At 44.6% G+C, this 22,173-nt stretch overlaps 1 protein-coding gene across 1 annotated transcript; it reads left to right on the top strand.

Annotated features, from left to right (window-relative positions):
* The first annotated feature begins 1,275 nt into the window (after positions 1-1,275).
* LOC306780233 (A disintegrin and metalloproteinase with thrombospondin motifs 15-like) lies at positions 1,276-20,840 on the top strand. The gene is made up of 8 exons (XM_079272515.1): positions 1,276-2,348; positions 4,951-5,083; positions 10,345-10,512; positions 14,413-14,696; positions 14,794-14,971; positions 15,648-15,823; positions 17,261-17,436; positions 18,389-20,840. Exons 1-8 carry the CDS (start codon positions 1,410-1,412, stop codon positions 19,164-19,166), a joined length of 2,832 nt encoding a protein of 943 aa, XP_079128641.1. The 5' UTR covers positions 1,276-1,409; the 3' UTR covers positions 19,167-20,840.
* The last annotated feature ends 1,333 nt before the right edge of the window (positions 20,841-22,173 follow it).

A 22,173-nucleotide genomic window follows, 5' to 3' on the forward strand; every position in this document is an offset into this window, starting at 1 on the left:
CTCCTCCCACTCGCACTTCATGAGAATGGGCCGACACTCCCCCCTTCTGAAATAGCTCGACAACCGCGCTCCTATTATTAACCCGGCGCGTGCGGGACGTCTACACTACGCGTAGCTGGAAGTCCGCTCCTCGGGTTATTTCGGAGCCGTGTGTGTGTGAGTGAGTGGCAGGCCCCCACGGAGCCCCCCCCCCCCCACGAGGCCGAGCCGCTTTATCCCCACACAAGACCACCGCTGCCCCGCCAACAGCTGTACGGCTGCGAACACAACTATTGTGTTGATGATGCTGATAGAGAGCTTTCTGCTTCATAACTAAACACATGTTCTGCCAGCCACCACGTGCATCACCTCATTCAGAGCGCGTGCCAGGAGAATGCCAGCTCTTTAAAACTGTGAAACAAAAAAAAAGATCCCGGAAGGTGCAGTTCCACACGTTCACCGGCAGGTGGCGCCAGAGGACAGCACGCGCGTTCAGAGCCGCTGAGACGCTCTGAAGCTCCGCTAACAGGTGGCGCTCTTTGCCCGCATTTCACTTCGCACGTGCGTCTCTGAACTTGTTTTCTTGTGCAAAGTGATGAGCAGGGAAATAAGTGGGTTCACTTTCTCGTTATTATTATTGTTATGGTGGGTTTTTTATTCATTCAACTAATTTAATGTTTAATGGAATAAGAAAACACAGGCAAACATATTTAGCTTTACAGTTGGAAGGTTCTGGTGCAGCTGCATTCGTTTGAAATGAATGTAAGAAACCAGCTTTTATTTGTTGCTGTCTGTCTGTCTGTCTGTCTGTCTGTCTGTCTGTCTGTCTGTCTGTCTGTCTGTCTGTCTGTCTGTCTGTCCGCTAGTGGAGTCTGGGCCGCGGAAGGGGGGGGGGGGGGGTTGATGCTGCAGCTCCTGTCACATATACCGTACAGCAACAATACTATTTGGAGAGTTACAAGTTGCTGCACAAACCCAGACGCATGACCAATGATCTCTCTCTCTCTCTCTCTCTCTCTCTCTCTCTCTCTCTCTCTCTCTCTCTCTCTCTCTCTCTCTCTCTCTCTCTCTCTCGCTCTCTCTCCCTCTCTCTCTCTCCCTCTCTCTCTCTCTCTCTCTCTCTCGCTCTCCTTCCCTCTCTCTCTCTCTCTCTCTCTCTTCTCTCTCTCTCTCTCTCGCTCTCTCTCTCTCTCTCTCTCTCTCTCTCTCTCTCTCTCTCTCTCTCGTGCGCGCACGACCCTCAGACGTCGACAGGCCGACTTGCAGAAGCTCAGCAGCTCAGATGAGCCGGTGGTCAGAGTGGAGAACGGGACACGATGGGAGAGAAGCTGGCAGGGCAGTGCGGATGCTTCGTTCTCTGAGGGACGCACGCGGACGCACTCCGTGCTACTGCGCGCAACATCTTCATCCTTTACTGAGCAGGAGCAACGATGGCTCCGCTCATTAGTTCTCTGATTGTCTTCACAAAGTTGCTGCTGTATTTTAAACTAACGCACTGCACGGAGGTGGATTTCTGCGTACCTGTCCGCGTGGATCATCAGAAGCATGACAAGCATCTGCACCGGCACGCGGAGCAGATGAATGACAGACAGATAGTATTCAGATTAAGTGCATTCAAACAGGAATTCTACCTCCACCTCACGCCGGATTCCAGCTTCCTCGCTCCGGGCAGCTCGCTGCTCGTGAGCGGCTCCTCTGCAGCCGCGGACTTACGGGAATGCTTCTACTCCGGTACCGTCAACGCGGAACCGGACTCCTTCGCCGCGCTCAGCCTGTGTAAAGGTCTCCAGGGGGGGTTCTCCTATAACGGCATGGAGTATTTCATCAGCCACACCGGGACCGGAGACACTGGATACTCTTTCAACGGGACGCACGTCATCCGCCGCTGGACACGCGCCACACACTCGGGCGCAAACTCCACCAGCAGGTGCGGTGTCACACCTGACGCCAACTTCAACGTGTCCCTGGAGAAGTACAAGCACATGAGCGGACTGGAGATTGATGGCTTAGCTGAAACGGTGTTGAAAACCCTGGGGAGGTCAAAGAGGTTCGCCTCCATCCCCAGGTTCGTGGAGGTGCTGGTGGTGGCAGATGAATCTATGGCTGCATTTCACGGGGATGACCTGAAGCATTACCTCATGACCCTGATGTCAGTGGCGGCCAGGCTTTACAAGCACCCCAGCATCCTCAACTCCATCAACATCGTGGTGGTGGACTTCATGGTGATAAAAGAAGCTGACAAGGGACCAAAGGTTTCCACTAACGCAGCGCTGACTCTGCGCAACTTCTGCTCCTGGCAGAAGAAGCTGAATAAACACAGCGACAAGCACCCAGAGTACTGGGACACGGCCATACTGTTCACCAAGCAGGTAAGCAGGTCACACTGTCATGTTTCACACTGCTGGTGGAAAGAATAGAATATAAAATGCTGCAGTTGTACACAACTTGTGCATGACGGGTTATGAGACAATGGGCCCCCGGGTGCAGACCAGGAAGCAACCTCTGGTTCTCTAAAATGAAGCCAGTGGCAAAGTGTGTTAAAGCTGCATTCTCTCTAGTGTCCACCAGGGGGCGACTCCTCTGGTTGTATAGAAGTCTATAGAAAATGACTCTACTTCTCTCTTGATTTATTACCTCAGTAAACATTGTAAACATGAGTTTATGTCTCAATCTCTAGTTTCAAGTCTTCTTCAATACAGCATGATGTTCATTTAGTACATTATGGTCCATTTAGAGTCACACAGACCATAAAGCAGGGGATGCTTTAGGGCGGGGCTACACGCTGATTGACAGGTCTCTACCAGAGACGTATACGGTGTATAGGTCACTCCTCCTCAGTCCAGATATGCTCACTTCCTGTTCACTGGTTGCAAAAAACAAACAAGTAGCAAGGCCAAAATGCTGAAATCCACAAAACCAATGGGGGACGTCACCATGATGCCCCCTTCTGATGTCCTGTCCATGGAGCAGACCTTTAAAAGCCTGTAAAATATGTTTGCAGTCATTTGATTGACTTTACAACAATACATTTGAACTGTCCCTGTGTTCAGTCATCCATCCATTAACCTGTGTGGTGCTGACTGCACAGCCCTGCTATAGTCTCCTTCCTTTAGTCAAATGAGTCACTGGAAAAGAACAGCCAGTTCCCTCTGTCTGGTTGTTAATGCCTGCTTTCCATTAGGTCCAGTTTGGTTCTGGCTGTCCATCTGATACGCGGGCTCGCTCCTCGACTGCATGGGAACATGCAAAATCCCTTTAAGGTCAAAAATCACGGAGTAATGGAGAAAAGATCCCTTATTTACAGTGAGGGCAATTAAATGCAGGAAAGTCCGGGTCCGGCGTTGTTGTCCTTGTAGGGCACAATGGGTGCAGCTGCTGAGATGGAAAAAATCTTGTCATAGGTTACGGAGAGAAAGTGGTGTGGAATAAACATGGCTGGCAGAGGGAGCTTCTGGCCTGACTGGGCCTCATCGTAACACTGGGTTAACAAGTTCACCGTCCACTATGTGTTGTTTTCACTCCCAATGAACACAAAGACACGGAGGCAAAATCAACTTTAGGTAAGAGGCCGTTATCTTCCTGATGACCAAGGAGTCACGGCTATTTCCACTCAAAATTTAATTGTTCCAGTGGGAAGAGGCTCACAACTTTAGATAGACTACAGCCATGCTAGCAGCTTCAGAGACTCTCCATGTACTGTGGTGGCAGTCGTGCTTTGAGCTAAATGCTAGCATGCTAACCATAGTCTGTATATTAGAAGTGGATGTAGTCGCCATGACGTCACTCACTGGTTTGTGGATTGCCGTTTTGGCCGTCGCCATCTTGGTTTTTTGCAACCAGTGAACAGGAAGTGACCATATTTGGACTGAGGAGGAGTGACGTAGAGACCTGTCAATCAGCGTGTAGCCCCGCTGTCATTTTCTCATAGACTTCTATACAACCAGAGGAGCGTCATGTCAGCATCATGACAGTATTTGGTCACAAACAGGAGCTCTGGATGAATTGAAATTCTGACCTGATGACGGCGATAGATGAGAATTCAGAGTAGTATGATAATTCAACACAATAATGTGTCGTCTTTCAATGGAATTATATCGTGATAAAATCAAATATCGAGATATCGTGATTCAAAAACTACGTAAATTGATAAAAACCAGCACACACTGACTACAAACCAAACAATGTGATTATTTTTGCACTAAAGTTCTTAAGTAAATGAGAAAATACTGACTACTTTTCATTTGTCAAGTATTTCATTTAAACAGGAGTTTACAAATATATTTGGTTATTTCATATAAAGACTATTTATTAACGGAATTACCACAAAACATGCTATGTCGTGATTCACATTGAAAAATTAAATTACCTTTTTTTGGAATGGATTTTGACCGTATCGCCCAGCCCTAATTCAGAGGAGCACCAAAGTTAATTCAATGGATCCGGAGGGAAACATGAATGTCTGCATCAAATTTCATGGCAATCCATCAAACAGTTGTCGAGACAAGAAATAGGGCCATGGGATCAACAGAGTCATGAGGGTTCATCCTCTGGGGATCACGAGTGTATACAATTTCAGGGCTTTCTATCAAAAAGCTGTTGAGATATTTCTGACTCCACCAAATTGGTTACAATTACAAAGTTAATCCCACGCCACTAAAAACTGTCAGATATACTTAACGGGGTAAGAGTTGGTTGTGGACTGACCCAGCCAGATGCAGGTGGGACTCATCTTGTCCCTCACAACATCTCTTACCTCTTTAACTAAACAGCGAGAGGAATCTCCCCTGACCCTCTGCCATGATATATTTTAAGAACAGAGCACCAATAAACAAACCACAGTCCCATGTGCTCTGTATTAGTGCTCATTCTGCAGCTCAAGGCTCAGCCACACAAAACAAGACTCCAAGTCTCCAATCGGATCGATCAAGATTTGTATGAACTAAAAGTTGAAATGACCGGTTGTGTCTCCAGGATCTCTGCGGCGCCACGACCTGTGATACGCTGGGGATGGCTGACGTCGGGACCATGTGTGACCCGAAGAGGAGCTGCTCCGTCATCGAGGATGACGGCTTGCCCTCCGCCTTCACAGCAGCCCACGAACTTGGTGAGCAGGTTGTGACTTTAGGGGACTGAACACTCGCATTATGCCTTTTAGATGCTAATGCTCGTTTGGCCTCCACCAATCGCCACGATAGTCGCGAATGCAATCTATTGGTTTCGTGTACATGGACATGACTTTTTTTCGTGTCTCTCAGCACAACTTCTTCTTCGGTACGACATTACGTTAAAAACGAAAGTTTGGTTTATGCAACAAAACCACCAACAGTTAGGGTTTAGGCAACAAAACCACCAACAGTTAGGGTTCGGCAACAAAACCACCAACAGTTAGGGTTCGGCAACAAAACCAACAGCAGTTAGGGTTAGGCAACAAAACCACCAACAGTTAGGGTTTAGGCAACAAAACCACCAACAGTTAGGGTTCGGCAACAAAACCAACAGCAGTTAGGGTTAGGCAACAAAACCACCAACAGTTAGGGTTAGGCAACAAAACCACCAACAGTTAGGGTTCGGCAACAAAACCAACAGCAGTTAGGGTTAGGCAACAAAACCACCAACAGTTAGGGTTAGGCAACAAAACCACCAACAGTTAGGGTTAGGCAACAAAACCACCAACAGTTAGGGTTCGGCAACAAAACCAACAGCAGTTAGGGTTAGGCAACAAAACCACCAACAGTTAGGGTTAGGCAAGAAAACCAACAGCAGTTAGGGTTAGGCAACAAAACCAACAGCAGTTAGGGTTAGGCAACAAAACCACCAACAGTTAGGGTTCGGCAACAAAACCACCAACAGTTAGGGTTAGGCAACAAAACCATGAACAGTTAGGGTTAGGCAACAAAACCACCAACAGTTAGGGTTTAGGCAACAAAACCAACAGCAGTTAGGCTTAGGCAACAAAACCAACAGCAGTTAGGGTTAGGCAACAAAACCACCAACAGTTAGGGTTCGGCAACAAAACCAACAGCAGTTAGGGTTAGGCAACAAAACCAACAGCAGTTAGGGTTAGGCAACAAAACCACCAACAGTTAGGGTTCGGCAACAAAACCAACAGCAGATAGGGTTAGGCAACAAAACCACCAACAGTTAGGGTTCGGCAACAAAACCAACAGCAGTTAGGGTTAGGCAACAAAACCATGAACAGTTAGGGTTAGGCAACAAAACCACCAACAGTTAGGGTTTAGGCAACAAAACCAACAACAGTTAGGGTTAGGCAACAAAACCACCAACAGTTAGGGTTCGGCAACAAAACCACCAACAGTTAGGGTTCGGCAACAAAACCACCAACAGTTAGGGTTAGGCAACAAAACCACCAACAGTTAGGGTTCGGCAACAAAACCACCAACAGTTAGGGTTTGGCAACAAAACCATGAACAGTTAGGGTTAGGCAACAAAACCACCAACAGTTAGGTTTAGGCAACAAAACCACCAACAGTTAGGGTTAGGCAACAAAACCACCAACAGTTAGGGTTAGGCAACAAAACCACCAACAGTTAGGTTTAGGCAACAAAACCACCAACAGTTAGGGTTAGGCAACAAAACCACCAACAGTTAGGTTTAGGCAACACAACCACGACCATAAAACCAGAATGTGGTGTTGAACACTGTCTGCTGGTTAAAGTCCTGTTTGTTTCCACTTCCCCTCACGCCCAGCAATAGTCGTCTTTTCAGATATTATAAAGTATGTCACTTGCACTGACTGTTGCTTAGTCACGTATATGTATTTAATTTGTGTCCCGACCACAACAAGCAACACAAAAAACTGACATTTCGTGTTCATGTACATGAAACCAATAGATTGCAATCTGCAGCTATGTGATGAACTCGCTGACACTGTGATGTGGCCTCAGAGTGAGATACGCTGCAGAGCTGCATGCAAGCGAACAATGTCAAAGGAATTCTGCTCTGGCGAATAATCAGCGTGGAAGCTGGCCCAGCCGGACGGTTCTGTGACTTGATGATCTACACGGCTGCGGTTCTCAGTCCTGGTCCCAGAGCACTTTCAATCCCTGCAACTATTTAACTTCATTTGCCTGATGTTCAGTTTTTAAACCACTCCCTCATTAGTCAGGCACAATCAAAACCAGCAGGTCTCTGAGAACAAGGTGGAGATCTGTTTGTGTTGGACGTCACAGCTGCACAACATAACTCTGCACACTGGCAGCTGCACATGGGAGGCGAGAGATAACAGCCAGACAAATCTGACGGCATGAATTATTGCTCATGATAACATGATACTAACATATATCTTGAACATTCCAGTTAGTCTGTGATGTGAAGGGATACATGGAGCAAAAGACATCACAGAACAGAACCCTCACTGCTCTTTAGGAGACAGTTTGCACTTCAGGCTAAAACCTCCAATCCTCTATAAGAGTATGGTATGCGCTGCAGCGTGCTTCAGCACACACTCATGTATGTATGTATGTAAAGGCATGAATTATGGCAGTTGGCGTTGAAATGGCTTCGGGATAGTTGTTTGGGGAAATATTCTTATTTGCATATTGTTTGAGAGAGACAAGATTGACAATCTGAAATATTTGTGCACAGTTGATAACTTGAATAAAGATAACTTTTTTGTCGTAATTGCTCAAACTCAATATAATCTGACAGCTGTACATGAGCTGACAGCTGTACATGAGACAAAATCCGGTTCCTATTTGCAAGATTCCAGCCACAGACTGTATATAAGTGGACGTAGTCATGGTGACGTCACACGTCGGTTGTGGACTGATATTTTGAAGCCTCGAGTTCGGCAATTTTATCCATCGCCATCTTGGTTTTTAGCGATCAGTGAACAGGAAGTGACCACATCTGGACTGAGGAGGAGTGACGTAGGGACGTCGTATACGTCTCTGGTAGAGACCTGTCAATCACTGTGTAGCCCCGCCCTAAAGCATCCCCTGCTTTATGGTCTGTGTGACTCTAAATGGACCATAATATACTAAATGAACATCATGCTGTATTGAAGAAGACTTGAAACTAGAGATTGAGACATAAACTCATGTTTACAATGTTTACTGAGGTAATAAATCAAGAGAGAAGTAGAGTCATTTTCTCATAGACTTCTATACAACCAGAGGAGTCGCCCCCTGGTGGACACCAGAGAGAATGCAGCTTTAAGACCCTTTAGGAATGACTTCAGGAAGCTGACGCCTGATTCCATCACAGCCCAAGAAAAAGAACCAAACAGAGCCGATGAGTCTCTTATCACAGCTGTCAATCACTGCTGGTGAAGCTCGTTAACTCCGATCAAACTGTAAAACTAAGCATCACCGATCAAATATGAATCCAGATTTTCCAATGTTTAGAAATACACCTCTAAAGCTCACCAATTAATACGCTATATCTTTCTTTGCTCAACCTGTGCAGAAAGAGATATTTTGCATGATGGAAATATTTCCTGGCATACAAACAGCTACATGCTTCCTAAAGTCTTGTTGCCAGGTTTCATTCAACCGATTCAGAGACCAAAACCGACCGTATCTTGCAACTTAGCCGTAAATGCTACAGTGAAGTACTGGTCAGATGAATTAACTGTTGTTTGTCAAGAAATACCTGCCGTTAAATTGCCATTTTACAATATTTCCATGTACAGCTTTAAAACCACCAAGACACATTGTGGAAATCAGACAGTTTAAAGTGTATGTTTTTATACTCTGGACAGAGTTTAGCTAGCGGTTTACGATTTTAATGCTAAGCTAGGCTAGCTAAACTGGCTCCAGGTTCTTACTTAACCCACAGACATGAGATTGATATCAGTTATCTTAAAATGCTGAACTATTCTTTTCTATTTTAAAATCACTGTTTCTAAAATTCTTGTCAAATAGCTCAAATGAACAAATATTGATTGACATAACAGCTGTTTCATGGTGAGTGTACACGCTGTTATTTGGACAAAAAAGGGGAATCTACAGCGCTGCAATTCTTTCTCTATTAATCTGTCATGTAGGCTGACTCAAACATCTCCTTGTTTCAGCTTTCAATGACCGGCTTTAGTCTGTGAACGTAAATGTAAAAGCAGCTGAAGTTGAACACCGATAATCCTTCAATAAAACCTAATGTGTGGTATTAAACTTCTATTCTGTAGTTTGACAAACTGTCTCGTGAAGGCAAATCCTATTCATAATACAAGTGACATTTCTTTTTTTTTCAAATTATAATCAGTGGTTGAGGCTTTAAAAGAAGCAAGACTCCTGAAACCAGATGCACGAGTAACTCCCGAGGCCCCCAGAGAGGAATTGGTTTACACTGTCCTCATATATGTTAAGTCATTTCCTCCCAAAATGGTCCTGTTCCATGATTGAAAACACTTTTTTTTCTTTTGGAAAGTACTTCATGTTCGTATTTAAGGAGTGAAATGATTTCCTTGGGAACTAAATTCCCCCGTCAGGCCCGGGTTAGAACATGGACGTACGCCACGCTGTATGTTCCCATGCATAGCTGCATTCCTGTCCGCTATGACATCAGCTTCAAATCAGTCCAGTGTGCTTTGCCTCATACTTACATGTGTGTTGAGGTGTCTGGTAAAACATTTCTCTTTCTGTTAATCAACCAGGACAAACATGTTAAAACAGAGGTTCAGTCTCAGGAACATTTCAAGAATTAGACCTTTTCTTTCCCCCAAAAATCTGGAAACCGTCATCCACGCATTCAAAACTAGTCGATTAAATTACTGTAACTTCTTTGCTCTCTAGCATCAGCAGAAATATCCCAAACTCTGCAGCTAGGATTCTGACTCAGACATGAGCATGTCTGGTGCTGGCTTACTTTCACTTGCTACCTGATGCTCTGATCAATCAGATCTCTTGTTTACCCCCAGATCCTCGGATGCGTGGAACTTGTTGTACCGAGTTGTCCTGACTCTCACATAAAGGTGATAGAGTCTTGGCGGTCGGGGCTCCTAGACTGTGGAATGGTCCAGCCCAGTATCATGGCAGCATGAAAACAATGCCAAAGGAAAGTTAATTAGGATCCTTATTGGTGGTGGACACACAAATGAAATGCATCTACGTGACTAAGAAACAGTCAGAGCAACGTGATGTACTTTATAATTTCCCAAAAAATGATTATTGTTGGTCGGGAGGAGAGGTGGATCCAACAAACAGGACGTTCAAATAGAAGATATATTCAAAACTGCGTCGTGGTTTCATGGTCGTGGTTTTTCAAACAATGTGAGACAGTTTTCCCTCAACTTCACGATGTGCTTTTGTTGCCGAAACCCAACTGTTGGTTTTGTTGCCTAAACTTAACTTTTGTTTTCACTACTTGACTCTAACAACCTTCTGTCTGTCCCCCATCGTCCCTCAGGCCACGTCTTCAACATGCCCCACGACAACGTGAAGGCATGTGAGGAGGTATTTGGGAAACTAAAGGACAACCACATGATGTCTCCCACACTGATTCAGATCGACAGGAGCCGTCCCTGGTCCGTGTGCAGCGCCGCCATCATTACCGAATTCCTGGACCGAGGCCATGGTCAGTAAACTCTTCCTGCACACGTCTCTGGACTCACTAACTCTGTCCAGGCTTCGTGCTCTCAGCTGGTTGTCATCTAATTGTGCTCACAAAGAAAGACCTGGGCTCTATTCGGTCTCGGTTATATTGGTAATTTCAAGATCAGTTTCAAATTGGAAGTGATCACATATACTTATTTTATGTTTTACTCTGATATAAGGAACTATTCATGTTATTTTACTTGTTTTGTTAACATACAGTATCTATTTGTGTAGCGTCAACTTTTTCAATCACACGTCACATTAAATCACACAGTGAAATCCAACAGCAAGAGGACAAAACCTGATAACAGCACAATAGCAACTGAACACCATGTTTAAGTTGACAATCAATCAACAATAAAGACTTTTGGAGCAGAATGTGACTACAAACTGCATTTCACTGCACGACTGTGTTGTACAATGTCAATAAATAACCTTGTAAATGTAGATTTCCAATATAATATTTGCATGGTCTTGGCAAGTTCAATCAATATGAACATGAGCTGCTCGCTCTCAAAACCAGGAACCAGAAAAGGAAGTATGAAGTATCGAGTATAATGTGGAGCTGCTTCATAGACTATGAATGGGAGACTGATTTAGTGTTTTCTATAACCAGAGGAGCCTTATTGTATCGTATTGTTCTCAGCTGTGAAACAGAAAATGAACTTTATACTCTACTATTCACCCGGCTGCTCTAAGTGTCGTCTATAACATCTTTAATTTTTTTAATATGAAGAAATCACTATTTATATATGTCGATCACTGTTTAATGTGACAGCGATCACCTGTAGCGATGTACCCAGCTTTGTTCAGCTCATTGTTTTGGTTTTCTGGCCCACAACTTCAAGTTCTTGGCTCAGTCTCACCAACTTTGTTTCTTGCCACAGCAGGCAGCTGTTTTTACCCCAAAAAAGCTCAGAAGGAAAAAAACTGGAGAAATTCGTGTTTATCTGCCAAACTTAGTGGAACGTTTTGCAGATTTTCATCTTGGGAGTTGATGAAGACCAAAACAGATGGTGAATGTGACTGACATTCAGCAGGTGGCCAGAAACACAACAGGCCTGCCCTATACACATATGTGGACACAGATGAGGTCCAATCTGTTTGGTTGGTGGACGCCAACGTTTGGTTGATGGAGGCCAACGTTTGGCCGATAGAAAACAACGTTTGGTTGATGGACGCCAATGTTTGACTGACAGAAAACAACCTTTGGTTGGTGGACGCCAACATTTGGTTGGTGGACGCCAACGTTTGGTTGATGGACGCCAATGTTTGACCGATAGAAAACAACGTTTGGTTGGTGGACGCCAACGTTTGACCGATAGAAAACAACGTTTGGTTGGTGGACGCCAACGTTTGGTTGGTGGACGCCAACGTTTGGTAAGTGGACGCCAACGTTTGGTTGTTGGACACCAATGTTTGACCGATGGAAAACAACGTTTGGTTGATGGACGGCAACATTTGACCGATAGAAAACAACGTTTGGTTGATGGACGCCAACGTTTGACCGATAGAAAACAACGTTTGGTTGATGGACACCAACATTTGACCGATAGAAAACAACGTTTGGTTGATGGACGCCAACGTTTGACCGATAGAAAACGTTTGGTTGGTGGACGCCAACGTTTGACCGATAGAAAACGTTTGGTTGGTGGACGCCAATGTTTGGTTGGTGGACGCCAACGTTTGACCGATAGAAAACAACGTTTGGTTGATGGACGCCAACGTTTGACCGATAGAAAACGTTTGGTTGGTGGACGCGAATGTTTGGTTGGTGGACGCCAACGTTTGACCGATAGAAAACAACGTTTGGTTGATGGACGCCAACGTTTGGTTGGTGGATGCCAACGTTTGACCGATGTCCACTTGTACAGCAGTTGTCAAGTCATAGTAGACCTGTTGAAGAAAAAGGAATATTTTCTCTAACAGACAAGTCCATGATTAAATTAGGAAATAATTGTTCCCAAAGCACATTAATACCAAGCCTAAATGACCTTACATGGGATCTGCATCATGGTCTAGAAATCTTGTTTGACCAACAACATGCAGCAGCTGACCCCTCACAGCTTCGGGCAAAGCTCTGGGAAATGCTTGCGAATGACAAACGGACATAATCGCTTACGTTATATGCTGATTAGAGCTAAAAAAAAGTATATTTTGTTGTATTTTGGTGTTGTCACATCCAGACGTAAAGCAACTATTGTACAGAGATGAGAGCAGAGAAAATAGTTTTCTAAGACACCAAATGTCAGATTTCTGAGCCAGAATGTGAGCATTTCATGATAGAACTGGCACATACCAGAGTCTCACTTGCCTCGACAGAAATGTGAAACACTTTGTGGCAGAATTACACTGGAGTTCAATCAAGTGTATCCGGGGAAGTATTTTTTCCTTGAGATGTAATTTCATATGCTGATGATGACAGAGTATCCACTTCCAGTATCTACGTTCAATAAAACATTCCAAAGTGTATTCATATATCACTCTGCTTTTTCTCCTCAGTGACTCCTTCATGCCAAGTCTTTGTCTGTCTGTGTGTAAACTCTAATAAGTGACTGTCGACCAGCCCACTTACTTTAACAAGCAAATGAGCATTTACTAAGTTTAACACGGCTGTCTTTTCTACATGAGTCATGTGGTTAATCTAAACATCATCTGGTGCCTGTACTGTCTCATATTGACAGCTTGCATTCTGGCTTCATGCAGACTGAAGGAAAAGTTACTGAACGTTCAGTACCAACAGTTTAAAGCTCGTTCATGAGCGTTCTTTGAATGTTATAATCCATCGTTTTATTGTCCTGCAGCCTTGCACAACCTGCAGTCAACATTACCTTGAATGGACTAGCCGGAGCCACAACAGTCTGAAGGAGCAACATTCATTCTGCACTCCTCCCACTGGACAATGAATGTAGTTTGTTTTAGTCTTTTAGGGGTTTTAAGGGTTGGTAATCTTCTTCAAAAACACTTTTTGTTATATTTGTTGAAATTCTAAATACATCTCGACTGCAATCAATAGGTCAAATGCTTTGACACAAAACAAATGGTATCTGTGGCTGTTGCAGGACTAACAGCAGCCATGTTGGTTGTTTACATTCATATCAATAATTTGGGGGGAGTGGCTTTAGAGGAAGGCCTGACAGGATGGACTGACAACTTTCTCGCTACATTTAACAACTTTTGAAGCTTGTGCTGCTCGCTACTTTCATTGGAGAAGAGTTGGCGACACTGGGCTAGCTTTTTAGGTTGGATTGTTTAAAAAAATCTAAAAAGATCATCAACCCAAGCTTTAATATTCTTTAAGATTTATGGACGGGTGAATCATAAATTGTTTCAGAAAATGCTGTGATAGTTGAGTTAATTGTTTTATTTAGATGTTTAATTTCTCCTTAATGCAACATTTATTGGCCACATGGCTGCAGTGCAACAAGCTGTAAACAAAACATTGACATATTACCACATTAATAAATTGATATGTTGAACGGGTTAGCAAACAGCAGCATTTTGTTTCTTTCCAACAACGTAAATCCAATGATCCAATGAGCTACTGTAGGTTTCGTTCTCCTTCAACTCCTGAGGGAAGTATCTGGATCTTTACCACCTGCTGGTTTGCTGTTTGGTGCTGTTTAGCTTTTGCACTGAAAACAGTTGCTTGCTGCTGGAAACGAGTTGCAGCAATGTAAAGTTGCGAGCCTTGAAACCAAAACAATGAGCTGAAAAATGCACAAACTCCATGTAGAGCTGAGGCAAAATGAGACAATATTCTGTGGGTTCGTCAAGCAACACCTTTCATATTAAATACAAAAATACAAATTGGTGCTTTTAAGGTTTTCAATGTGAATGCTGTCTGATTGGTTGTAATATTGTTGGTTTGTGTCTTTAGGAGACTGTCTGCTGGACCAGCCTCAAAAGCTGCTGTCTCTCTCAGACAACCTGCCCGGTTCCAGCTACAGCCTGCACCGCCAGTGTGAGTTGGCCTTCGGCCTCGGCTCCAAGCCCTGCCCGTACATGCAGCCCTGCTCCAAGCTGTGGTGCACCGGGAAGGCCCGCGGCCAGCTGGTCTGCCAAACCCGACACTTCCCCTGGGCGGACGGCACCGGCTGCGGCAACGGCAAGGTCTGCTACAGAGGAGCCTGCACGGATAAGAACAACACCATGCACATCAAGGTGATTGTGTGCAGAGAGCGAGCCCGGTGCTGATGGTGGTTGTTTTTTTTAATCACAGATTGATGTACCGTTTTGCCTGTTTTGTCTTTTGTCCCAGGTGGATGGCCGTTGGGGGAAGTGGGGAGCATTCGGAGGTTGTTCCCGGAGCTGTGGTGGAGGAGTTCAGCTGGCCAAGAGGGAGTGTGACAACCCCGTTCCTGAGAATGGAGGCAAATACTGCTACGGCCTTCGCATCAAATATCGCTCCTGTAACCTCAATACTTGTCCTGAAACAGGTACACTAGTCTCTGTTTGACTACGTTCACACAGTAAGACACACCTTAAGGGCTGTGACCATTCAACAAAAACATGTTCCCCAAACAGTGATTGTACAATTAACTTTGCAGAAGTTGAAGCAACCAAAACCAAGTGAGCAAAATTGTAAGGAATGGATGAAACTGTGTGTCTATCGGTCCTAACGTAAAAACAGGTAACTAGCTTCCAACCTATAGACCCTTTTACAGCCAACAATCATCTAAAATAAGCGTGTGAATGTTATCAACTTCAGTGTTGTTTTGCCCCGCCAATCCAGATGAGTTATCAAGCTTTAAACATTTGATTTTAAACTGTTACCAGCATCAATTATGTAAGCTATGGAGCTGTGGACCCCGTTTGCCAGTCTGCCAGAACGGTGTTTGACACCAACCCTTAGAGTTAACGTTAGCTTGATTCGCTCGCTAGCTAAAAGATGCTGTTGTCTACCTCTGTTTGGATTCAAGGACCTGTTTTGGGGAAAAATTTCAAAAAGCAAATCTGCCGCCATCATCTTTGAAAAAGGCACACATGTGCTGCAAGAACAGAAAGAACAAAGTGAGCGGTCAACTGCAAAACTGCAACCACATCCCGTAAGAGGTCAACAGTGTTGGAGTAGTTGTCGATCTAATGGCAGGTTGTTGTTTTTTGCGTCTCCAGGTAAGAGTTTCCGTGAGGAGCAGTGTGAAGCGTTCAATGGTTTGAACCTGAACACCAACAGACTGGGTTCCACTGTGGTTTGGGTTCCTAAATATTCGGGCATCTCTCCCAAGGACAAATGCAAGCTTATCTGCCGCGCCAATGGGACTGGGTACTTCTACGTCCTCGCTCCAAAGGTACGTAGCTGATTTAATATGTCAACTGTTCCTCAGAGTGGCCACAACATCAAGTCTGTTCTAGTAAATAACTCTTTTTCTAATCATTGAAAAACATGGAATAAGTTCAAGAACATAGATTATTTTGATCATATGTATCATATATTTGCATTAGTAAAGTACAGAAACTTCTTCTAGTCAAACAAGCTGTTGACTACTTGATACCTGCTGGCTGCAGTGCATGTTGTTACAGCCTGTAGACGATGCGCAGAGTAATGCTGTTAGCTTTTAGTCCTAAAAGGCGGCAACCTCCGGTTCTGAAAGGTGAAGCCAATGCTGCACAGTCTTGAACCTGCATTCTCTCTAATGTCCATCAGGGGGCGAAAACCAAAGTCCTGCCACACTTAGATCTGTATATAAAGACCGTAGACTGTAACAATGTCAATGACAATGTCAGTTATTGGTTTGTGTGCTGTGGTTTTGAAGTATTGAGTCTGGCATTTTGGCCATCGCCATCTTGGTTTTTTACTGACCATATTTGGACTGTAGAGGAGTGACGTAGAGACGACATACGTCTCTGGTAGAGACCTGTCAATCACCGTGTAGCCCCGCCCTAAAGCATCCCCTGCTTTATGGTCTGTGTGACTCTAAATGGACCATAATGTACTAAATGAACATCATGCTGTATTGAAGAAGACTTGAAACTAGAGATTGAGACATAAACTCATGTTTACAATGTTTACTGAGGTAATAAATCAAGAGAGAAGTAGAGTCATTTTCTATAGACTTCTATACAACCAGAGGAGTCGCCCCCTGGTGGACACTAGAGAGAATGCAGCTTTAACACATGAAGCTTTGACTTCACTTTTCAGAAGCGGAGGTTGCCTCCTCGACGTGTTTTATATTCTGAGCTAAGTGTGTATCAACTGTTGTACTCACTAATGCAATCTGAACTCTTTGTCACTGAACACCTCATGGTGAGTCAAACGCTCACAGGAGGTGTAGTTGAAACTTTCATAGACGCAGCTCTCTGTTCACAAAGGTTTGGCGTGTCACTGCCTGGTGTGATTTGTTCCTTTATTCCTGAGTGAGAGGTGATATGTTGGTGCCTTAGAGAGCGGTGAGAGTGGTGAGAAGGGGAAACATGCAGGGACAGGATCACCTCACAGCTCTGGCTTGTCAGCAACTATTTATGCAACCAGAACGGAAACAAGCTCGTAGCAGCGATGCTATCCAACATCTTGTTTACACTAAAGTTCACTGTCCACTCCCTCTGGTGATACTTTTCACATTCTATTCATCTACCTCTTTGGTTCATTATGTTTGTTTAGTTAGAAGAATAAAGTATGTATATGGTGGAGCACATATGTGGCAAGTCTCGCTCTTCCCTTCCCTCTTCTTGTTGTTCTTGCTTACATCTTATCCACCTTTAAGATGCGATGTCTTGAAACCCTGCAGGTGGTGGACGGGACGCCCTGCTCTCCTGACACCTCGGCTGTATGCGTTCAAGGAAAATGCATCAAGGCGGGCTGCGATGGCAAGCTAGACTCAAACAGGAAGTTTGACAAGTGCGGCGTGTGTGGCGGCGACAACCAGGGCTGCAAGAAGGTCTCGGGAATGTTCACCAAACCTGCGTAAGTAGCACGCCGGCACACGCCGGCACACGCCGGCACACGCCGTGCCGCTCTTTAGTGTTGGGTCTCGGTCGACGCAGAGGTGAACTTCATGTTTCTGTGAGCAGGTTTGCAATGGAGATGTCTTTGCTGTCTGTGTGTTACTGAAAAGGAAGAAATAGCTAAATGTTATCTTCACTCTCAACAAGTATGGAGGTATAAATGGACGACACTTCGGTCACACGTAGGCCCCGATTACACCGAGAGGCGTCGGACAAAACAGCTGATGAGCTGGTGAAGTGGAAATTATATAGTTCATTGTCATTAAAAAACGCTAATATCAGTGATCTACCGGCATCAAAACAGGAAGTCGGTGGTAAGGTTGTAAAGCCCGCCTCTTGCTTGATTTGATTGGCTGCCTGGGTAAAGTTTGACGTAGACGAGCGGTGCGACTACGCGCCTGGTGCTGAAAAATATTTTAACTTTTATGCACAAAACGTCTACAAAACGCCTGAAAAATCAAAGAAAAACGATGGTTTTGCAGCCGCTCGTCTCGGTGCGATCGGCCCCTTTCGGCAGTGATTCCCAATATTTTCATGGAAATCAATCTGCTTTAACGAGAAATGGTTTGAGGAAAGTTTAGCCGACAGTATCTGGCTCTAAATTAAGAATTCCAACACGTTATTTCCATCGTCTAACAAAGTTCAATCAATATTTCCGAACATGAGCTACTCGAAGCCAGAAACCACCAAGTCTGTATAAAGTCTGGAGCTGCTTCATACACAGTGAATAGGAGACTGATATTGTTTTCTTTTTCAATAAATCCAATTCCCAAGAGTTTTTAGAAGCGTATTTTTGACATCAAGACTGTGCAGCATTTGACATCTAGTTCTATTTACATCCATTGTCTTGAAAGACTAACCAGTGGCCATTCAGCATCATTCATGCTCTTCATCTCCACTTTTCTTTTTAGTCATGGCTACAACTTCGTGGTGATGCTGCCCGTCGGAGCGTCCAACATCGACGTCCGTCAGCGCGGCTACCGAGGGATGGTCAGCGATGAGAACTACTTAGCGGTGAAGAACCGCCACGGCAAGTACCTGCTGAACGGCAACTACGTGGTGTCGGCCGTGGAGCGCGACCTGCTGGTGAAGGGCAGCTTGATGCGCTACAGCGGCACCTCCACATCCGTTGAGATTCTTCAGTCCACCCGACCGCTGCAGGAGCCTCTGACTGTGGAGGTGCTGTCTGTGGGGAAGATGACTCCACCCAGGGTGCGCTACTCCTTCTACATCGCCAAGGAGAGCAAGGAGGAAAAGACTCTGCGGAAAGAGGATAAAAGCCACGCGGCGCACAACAGCGTCCTGGCGGACAGCAACAGGGTGGAAGCCAAGAAGCAGATGATGAGTAAGAGGCCGGTCAGTCACTGGGTGACAGGAAGTTGGGACTCGTGCACAGTGACTTGCGGGAACGGTCTGCAGAAGAGAGCGGTGCACTGCCAGAGCACGGAGGGGCGTCCGGCGGTGGACTGCGACGGCACTGACAGGCCTGTAGCGGTGAGAACCTGTGGGGATTCGTGCCCCATGTGGGACGTCGGGACCTGGTCTCACTGCTCCAAGTCATGTGGAAGGGGCTTCAAAAGGCGGCCGGTGCGCTGCTCGACAGAGAACGGCCTGAATCTACCCAGAGACCACTGCTCCGGGAGGAGGAAGCCTCAGGAGCTGGACCTCTGTAATCTGAAGCCATGTTAAAGCAGACACAGACACCAGCCCAGGGACTTCTTTTTCTCAAATTGACGATTTGACTCGAACCTTCACGCCCGAATCTGCGTGATAATGATCCCACGGCTGCGTTGGTTGGAAACACTCTCCAATGCTGCCTGAAGGGGCGTCTGCTACACCGAAGAAATCCAACGGAGACGGAGAGGGTCTCCCTCCATTGTTTAAAAAAGACATCTGTTGAGACAGGAGAGCTGTCTTCTTGTAAACTGTCAAACCATCTGCCTCAGGTCTGACTCACCGTTGGTCTACCTCTACCAGGACAGATGCCTGAGCACGTACGGAGAGTCACGGAGGAGGAAAGATGCAGAGACAGTGACCACACACGTCTGCAAACAAACCTGGTTTATTGGTATCGTTACTCGCATGGGATGACATTGCAAAAGCAAAAGAGAACTGAAAGTCCAGGACAAAAACAGAGGAAGCGTGGTGAGGTATAACCTCAGAATCTCACCTGTGAACTGACATTTTTCACTGAAAAACTTCTCAAAATGTGAAACACAGTACTGTATCACTCTAGCAACATCCACGACCTGATGGGTCCATGCAGGTTCTACATCGTTTTGTTGTTTTATTTGTTCTTGATTCAGTGCTATTGGCGGTTTTCTGGTCCAGACAACAGTTGGACAGTTGGTTGCAACAACTAATTGTAAATGTTGTCGTTGATGAGTTGGATCTATGTAACGATCCATTCCTTGGTAATGTCTCCGTGGGGCAGTCAACCAGCCGCTGTGTTTTTCAATATTCAAACATAATGCATCTTTGTCTGTTCTGTGTAAAAAAAAAAAAACCGACCAACGCTCAGCTGTTTTTTCTCTGTTGCCAAAGAATGATAACTTTTAAAAAGCCTTAGTAGGGTGAGAGACACCTCTCTGAGCCGGTTTCTGTCTGCGACATGTGCTCTGTAAATCACTGTCTTCTTTGAAAACAATTCTGAAACCAAAAGGGGAAAAATTCATATTTGATATTGTTTTGGTTTCATAATGTCGCCCCCTAGTTTTATATTCATTTGATGCAAATCAAACAAACGCCAGCGTTCAACCACACAACAACAACCACATTAACTCTAAAGTCTCCTTCTTATATAACTTACAAACATGAACACGCGATGTGTTAGTCATAAAAACCAAAGATAGTTTAAGCTGGTTTGCTGCTTAGTGGAAGGCTGGGGTGTAACGTACACAACATTCACAGTTAGGCAAACGGAAAACAAAGAAAATGCAAAACAGTTACTTATTTTTGTTCATTCATTTAAAAAAGAACAAACCTTGAACAGTTCGTTCATAAGTGGCCATAATTCTTATTTTAACCTTGAAGGCACTTAAATACTGCCATATTTGCATCATGGGATGTTTTCCTTCCATTGGTTACTGCACTTGGTAAATAAGCATTGTTACATGTTCCACTTCCAATTTCACACTTCAATGCATCAGACACGGCGGAATAATAGACAACTATTTTTAAACCTTTTAAACCGACAACGCAACACGTCCTTCAACAGATAATTACATTACTTTCCAGTCTGATTCTGTTCAGAGGACCAATTCTGCCATCTATAAAGATGGCATTGTACAGTTAGTGTTTCTTTTTTTCACATCATGTACAGTTATTTTATATCAGTTGTGTTTTGTATTGTATACTATGTATACATTCATCTAGCTGTATAAAATAAAGTATATATATATATATAAGAATATGCTGAATATGATTTTCAAGCTATTAGATATTGAAATGTTACTTTCCTACAGTCAGTCTGTTCATTGTATTTGGATGACGGACTGGATGGACATCTGTTGTCTCTTGAATGTCTCCCTTTGCTCCAGCAGGTTGCTGCTGTCCCATGCAGTCTTCCATCACACGAGAAGAGACAGTCTTGATACCTCAGCTCTTCTCCGACCGAAGCCCGACCGCAGATGAAAACACGTTCATTCATCCACTTCGGTATTCTGCTGACTCAACCTGTGCTGTGAAAACACACCCAGTTTGGCAAGCGGCTGCCCAGTAAAGCTCGATGCATTGTTGGACGGACGTCCCTCAGACCAAGGATTTGACCCAAATGAAGGTCCAAACTCATATCAATATTTTTGTATGGAAGTTGTGGATGGTTTGAACACGTTCTCATCCCAACTCGTCACACACTGACGTTCGTCAGAACCTCCGGTTCTGAAAAATGAAGCCGTTGCGGACGTGTCTTCAACCTGCAATCTCTCTAGTGTCCACCAGGGGGCGACTCCTCTGGTTGTATAGAAGTCTATAGAAAATGACTCTACTTCTCTCTTGATTTATTACCTCAGTAAACATTGTAAACATGTGTTTATGTCTCAATCTCTAGTTTCAAGTCTTCTTCAATACAGCATGATGTTCATTTAGTACATTATGGTCCATTTAGAGTCACACAGACCATAAAGCAGGGGATGCTTTAGGGCGGGGCTACACGCTGATTGACAGGTCGCTGCCAGAGACGTATACGACGTCTCTACGTCACTCCTCCTCAGTCCAGATATGGTCACTTCCTGTTCACCGGTTGCAAAAAAGATGGCGACGGCCAAAATGCTAAACTCAAGGCTTTAAAACCGCAGTGCACGAACCAACGAGTGACGTCACAGCGAGTACTTCCACTCTTTACATACAGTTTATAGACCCTCCCCCACAGTCCAGATATGGTAACTTCTGTTCCCAGCTTGCAAAAAACCAAGATGGCGACGGCCAAAAACCAAGATGGCGACGGCCAAACTCGAACTCGAGGCTTCAAAACCACACACTGTTGGATGTTGCATGTTTGGAAAATTTGGTTGATGTTTTCAAGACTTGAACCTTATAAAATGTGCGTTTGTGAAAACACAAGAACACAAGGTTCCCATTAACACCATGGAAGGCGGCTTTGAGGATAGCATATATGTTTTTATTTTTGCAAACAATTGTCATTAAAAGACAAAACCAACATGAATTAGAACCAACAGTAATTGGCATGGTCTCTCTT

Source organism: Melanostigma gelatinosum (genome assembly GCF_949748355.1).
Source record: "Melanostigma gelatinosum genome assembly, chromosome: 7".
In the NCBI taxonomy this organism is placed as follows: Eukaryota; Metazoa; Chordata; class Actinopteri; order Perciformes; family Zoarcidae; genus Melanostigma; species Melanostigma gelatinosum.

Coding starts and splice junctions, on each gene's coding strand:
- LOC306780233 (XM_079272515.1), top strand. CDS start 1,410: ATGGCTCCGCTCATTAGTTCTCTGATTGTCTTCACAAAGTTGCTGCTG. Junction 5,084..10,344: donor CACAGCAGCCCACGAACTTG/GTGAGCAGGTTG, acceptor ATCGTCCCTCAG/GCCACGTCTTCAACATGCCC. Junction 17,437..18,388: donor GGAATGTTCACCAAACCTGC/GTAAGTAGCACG, acceptor TTTTCTTTTTAG/TCATGGCTACAACTTCGTGG.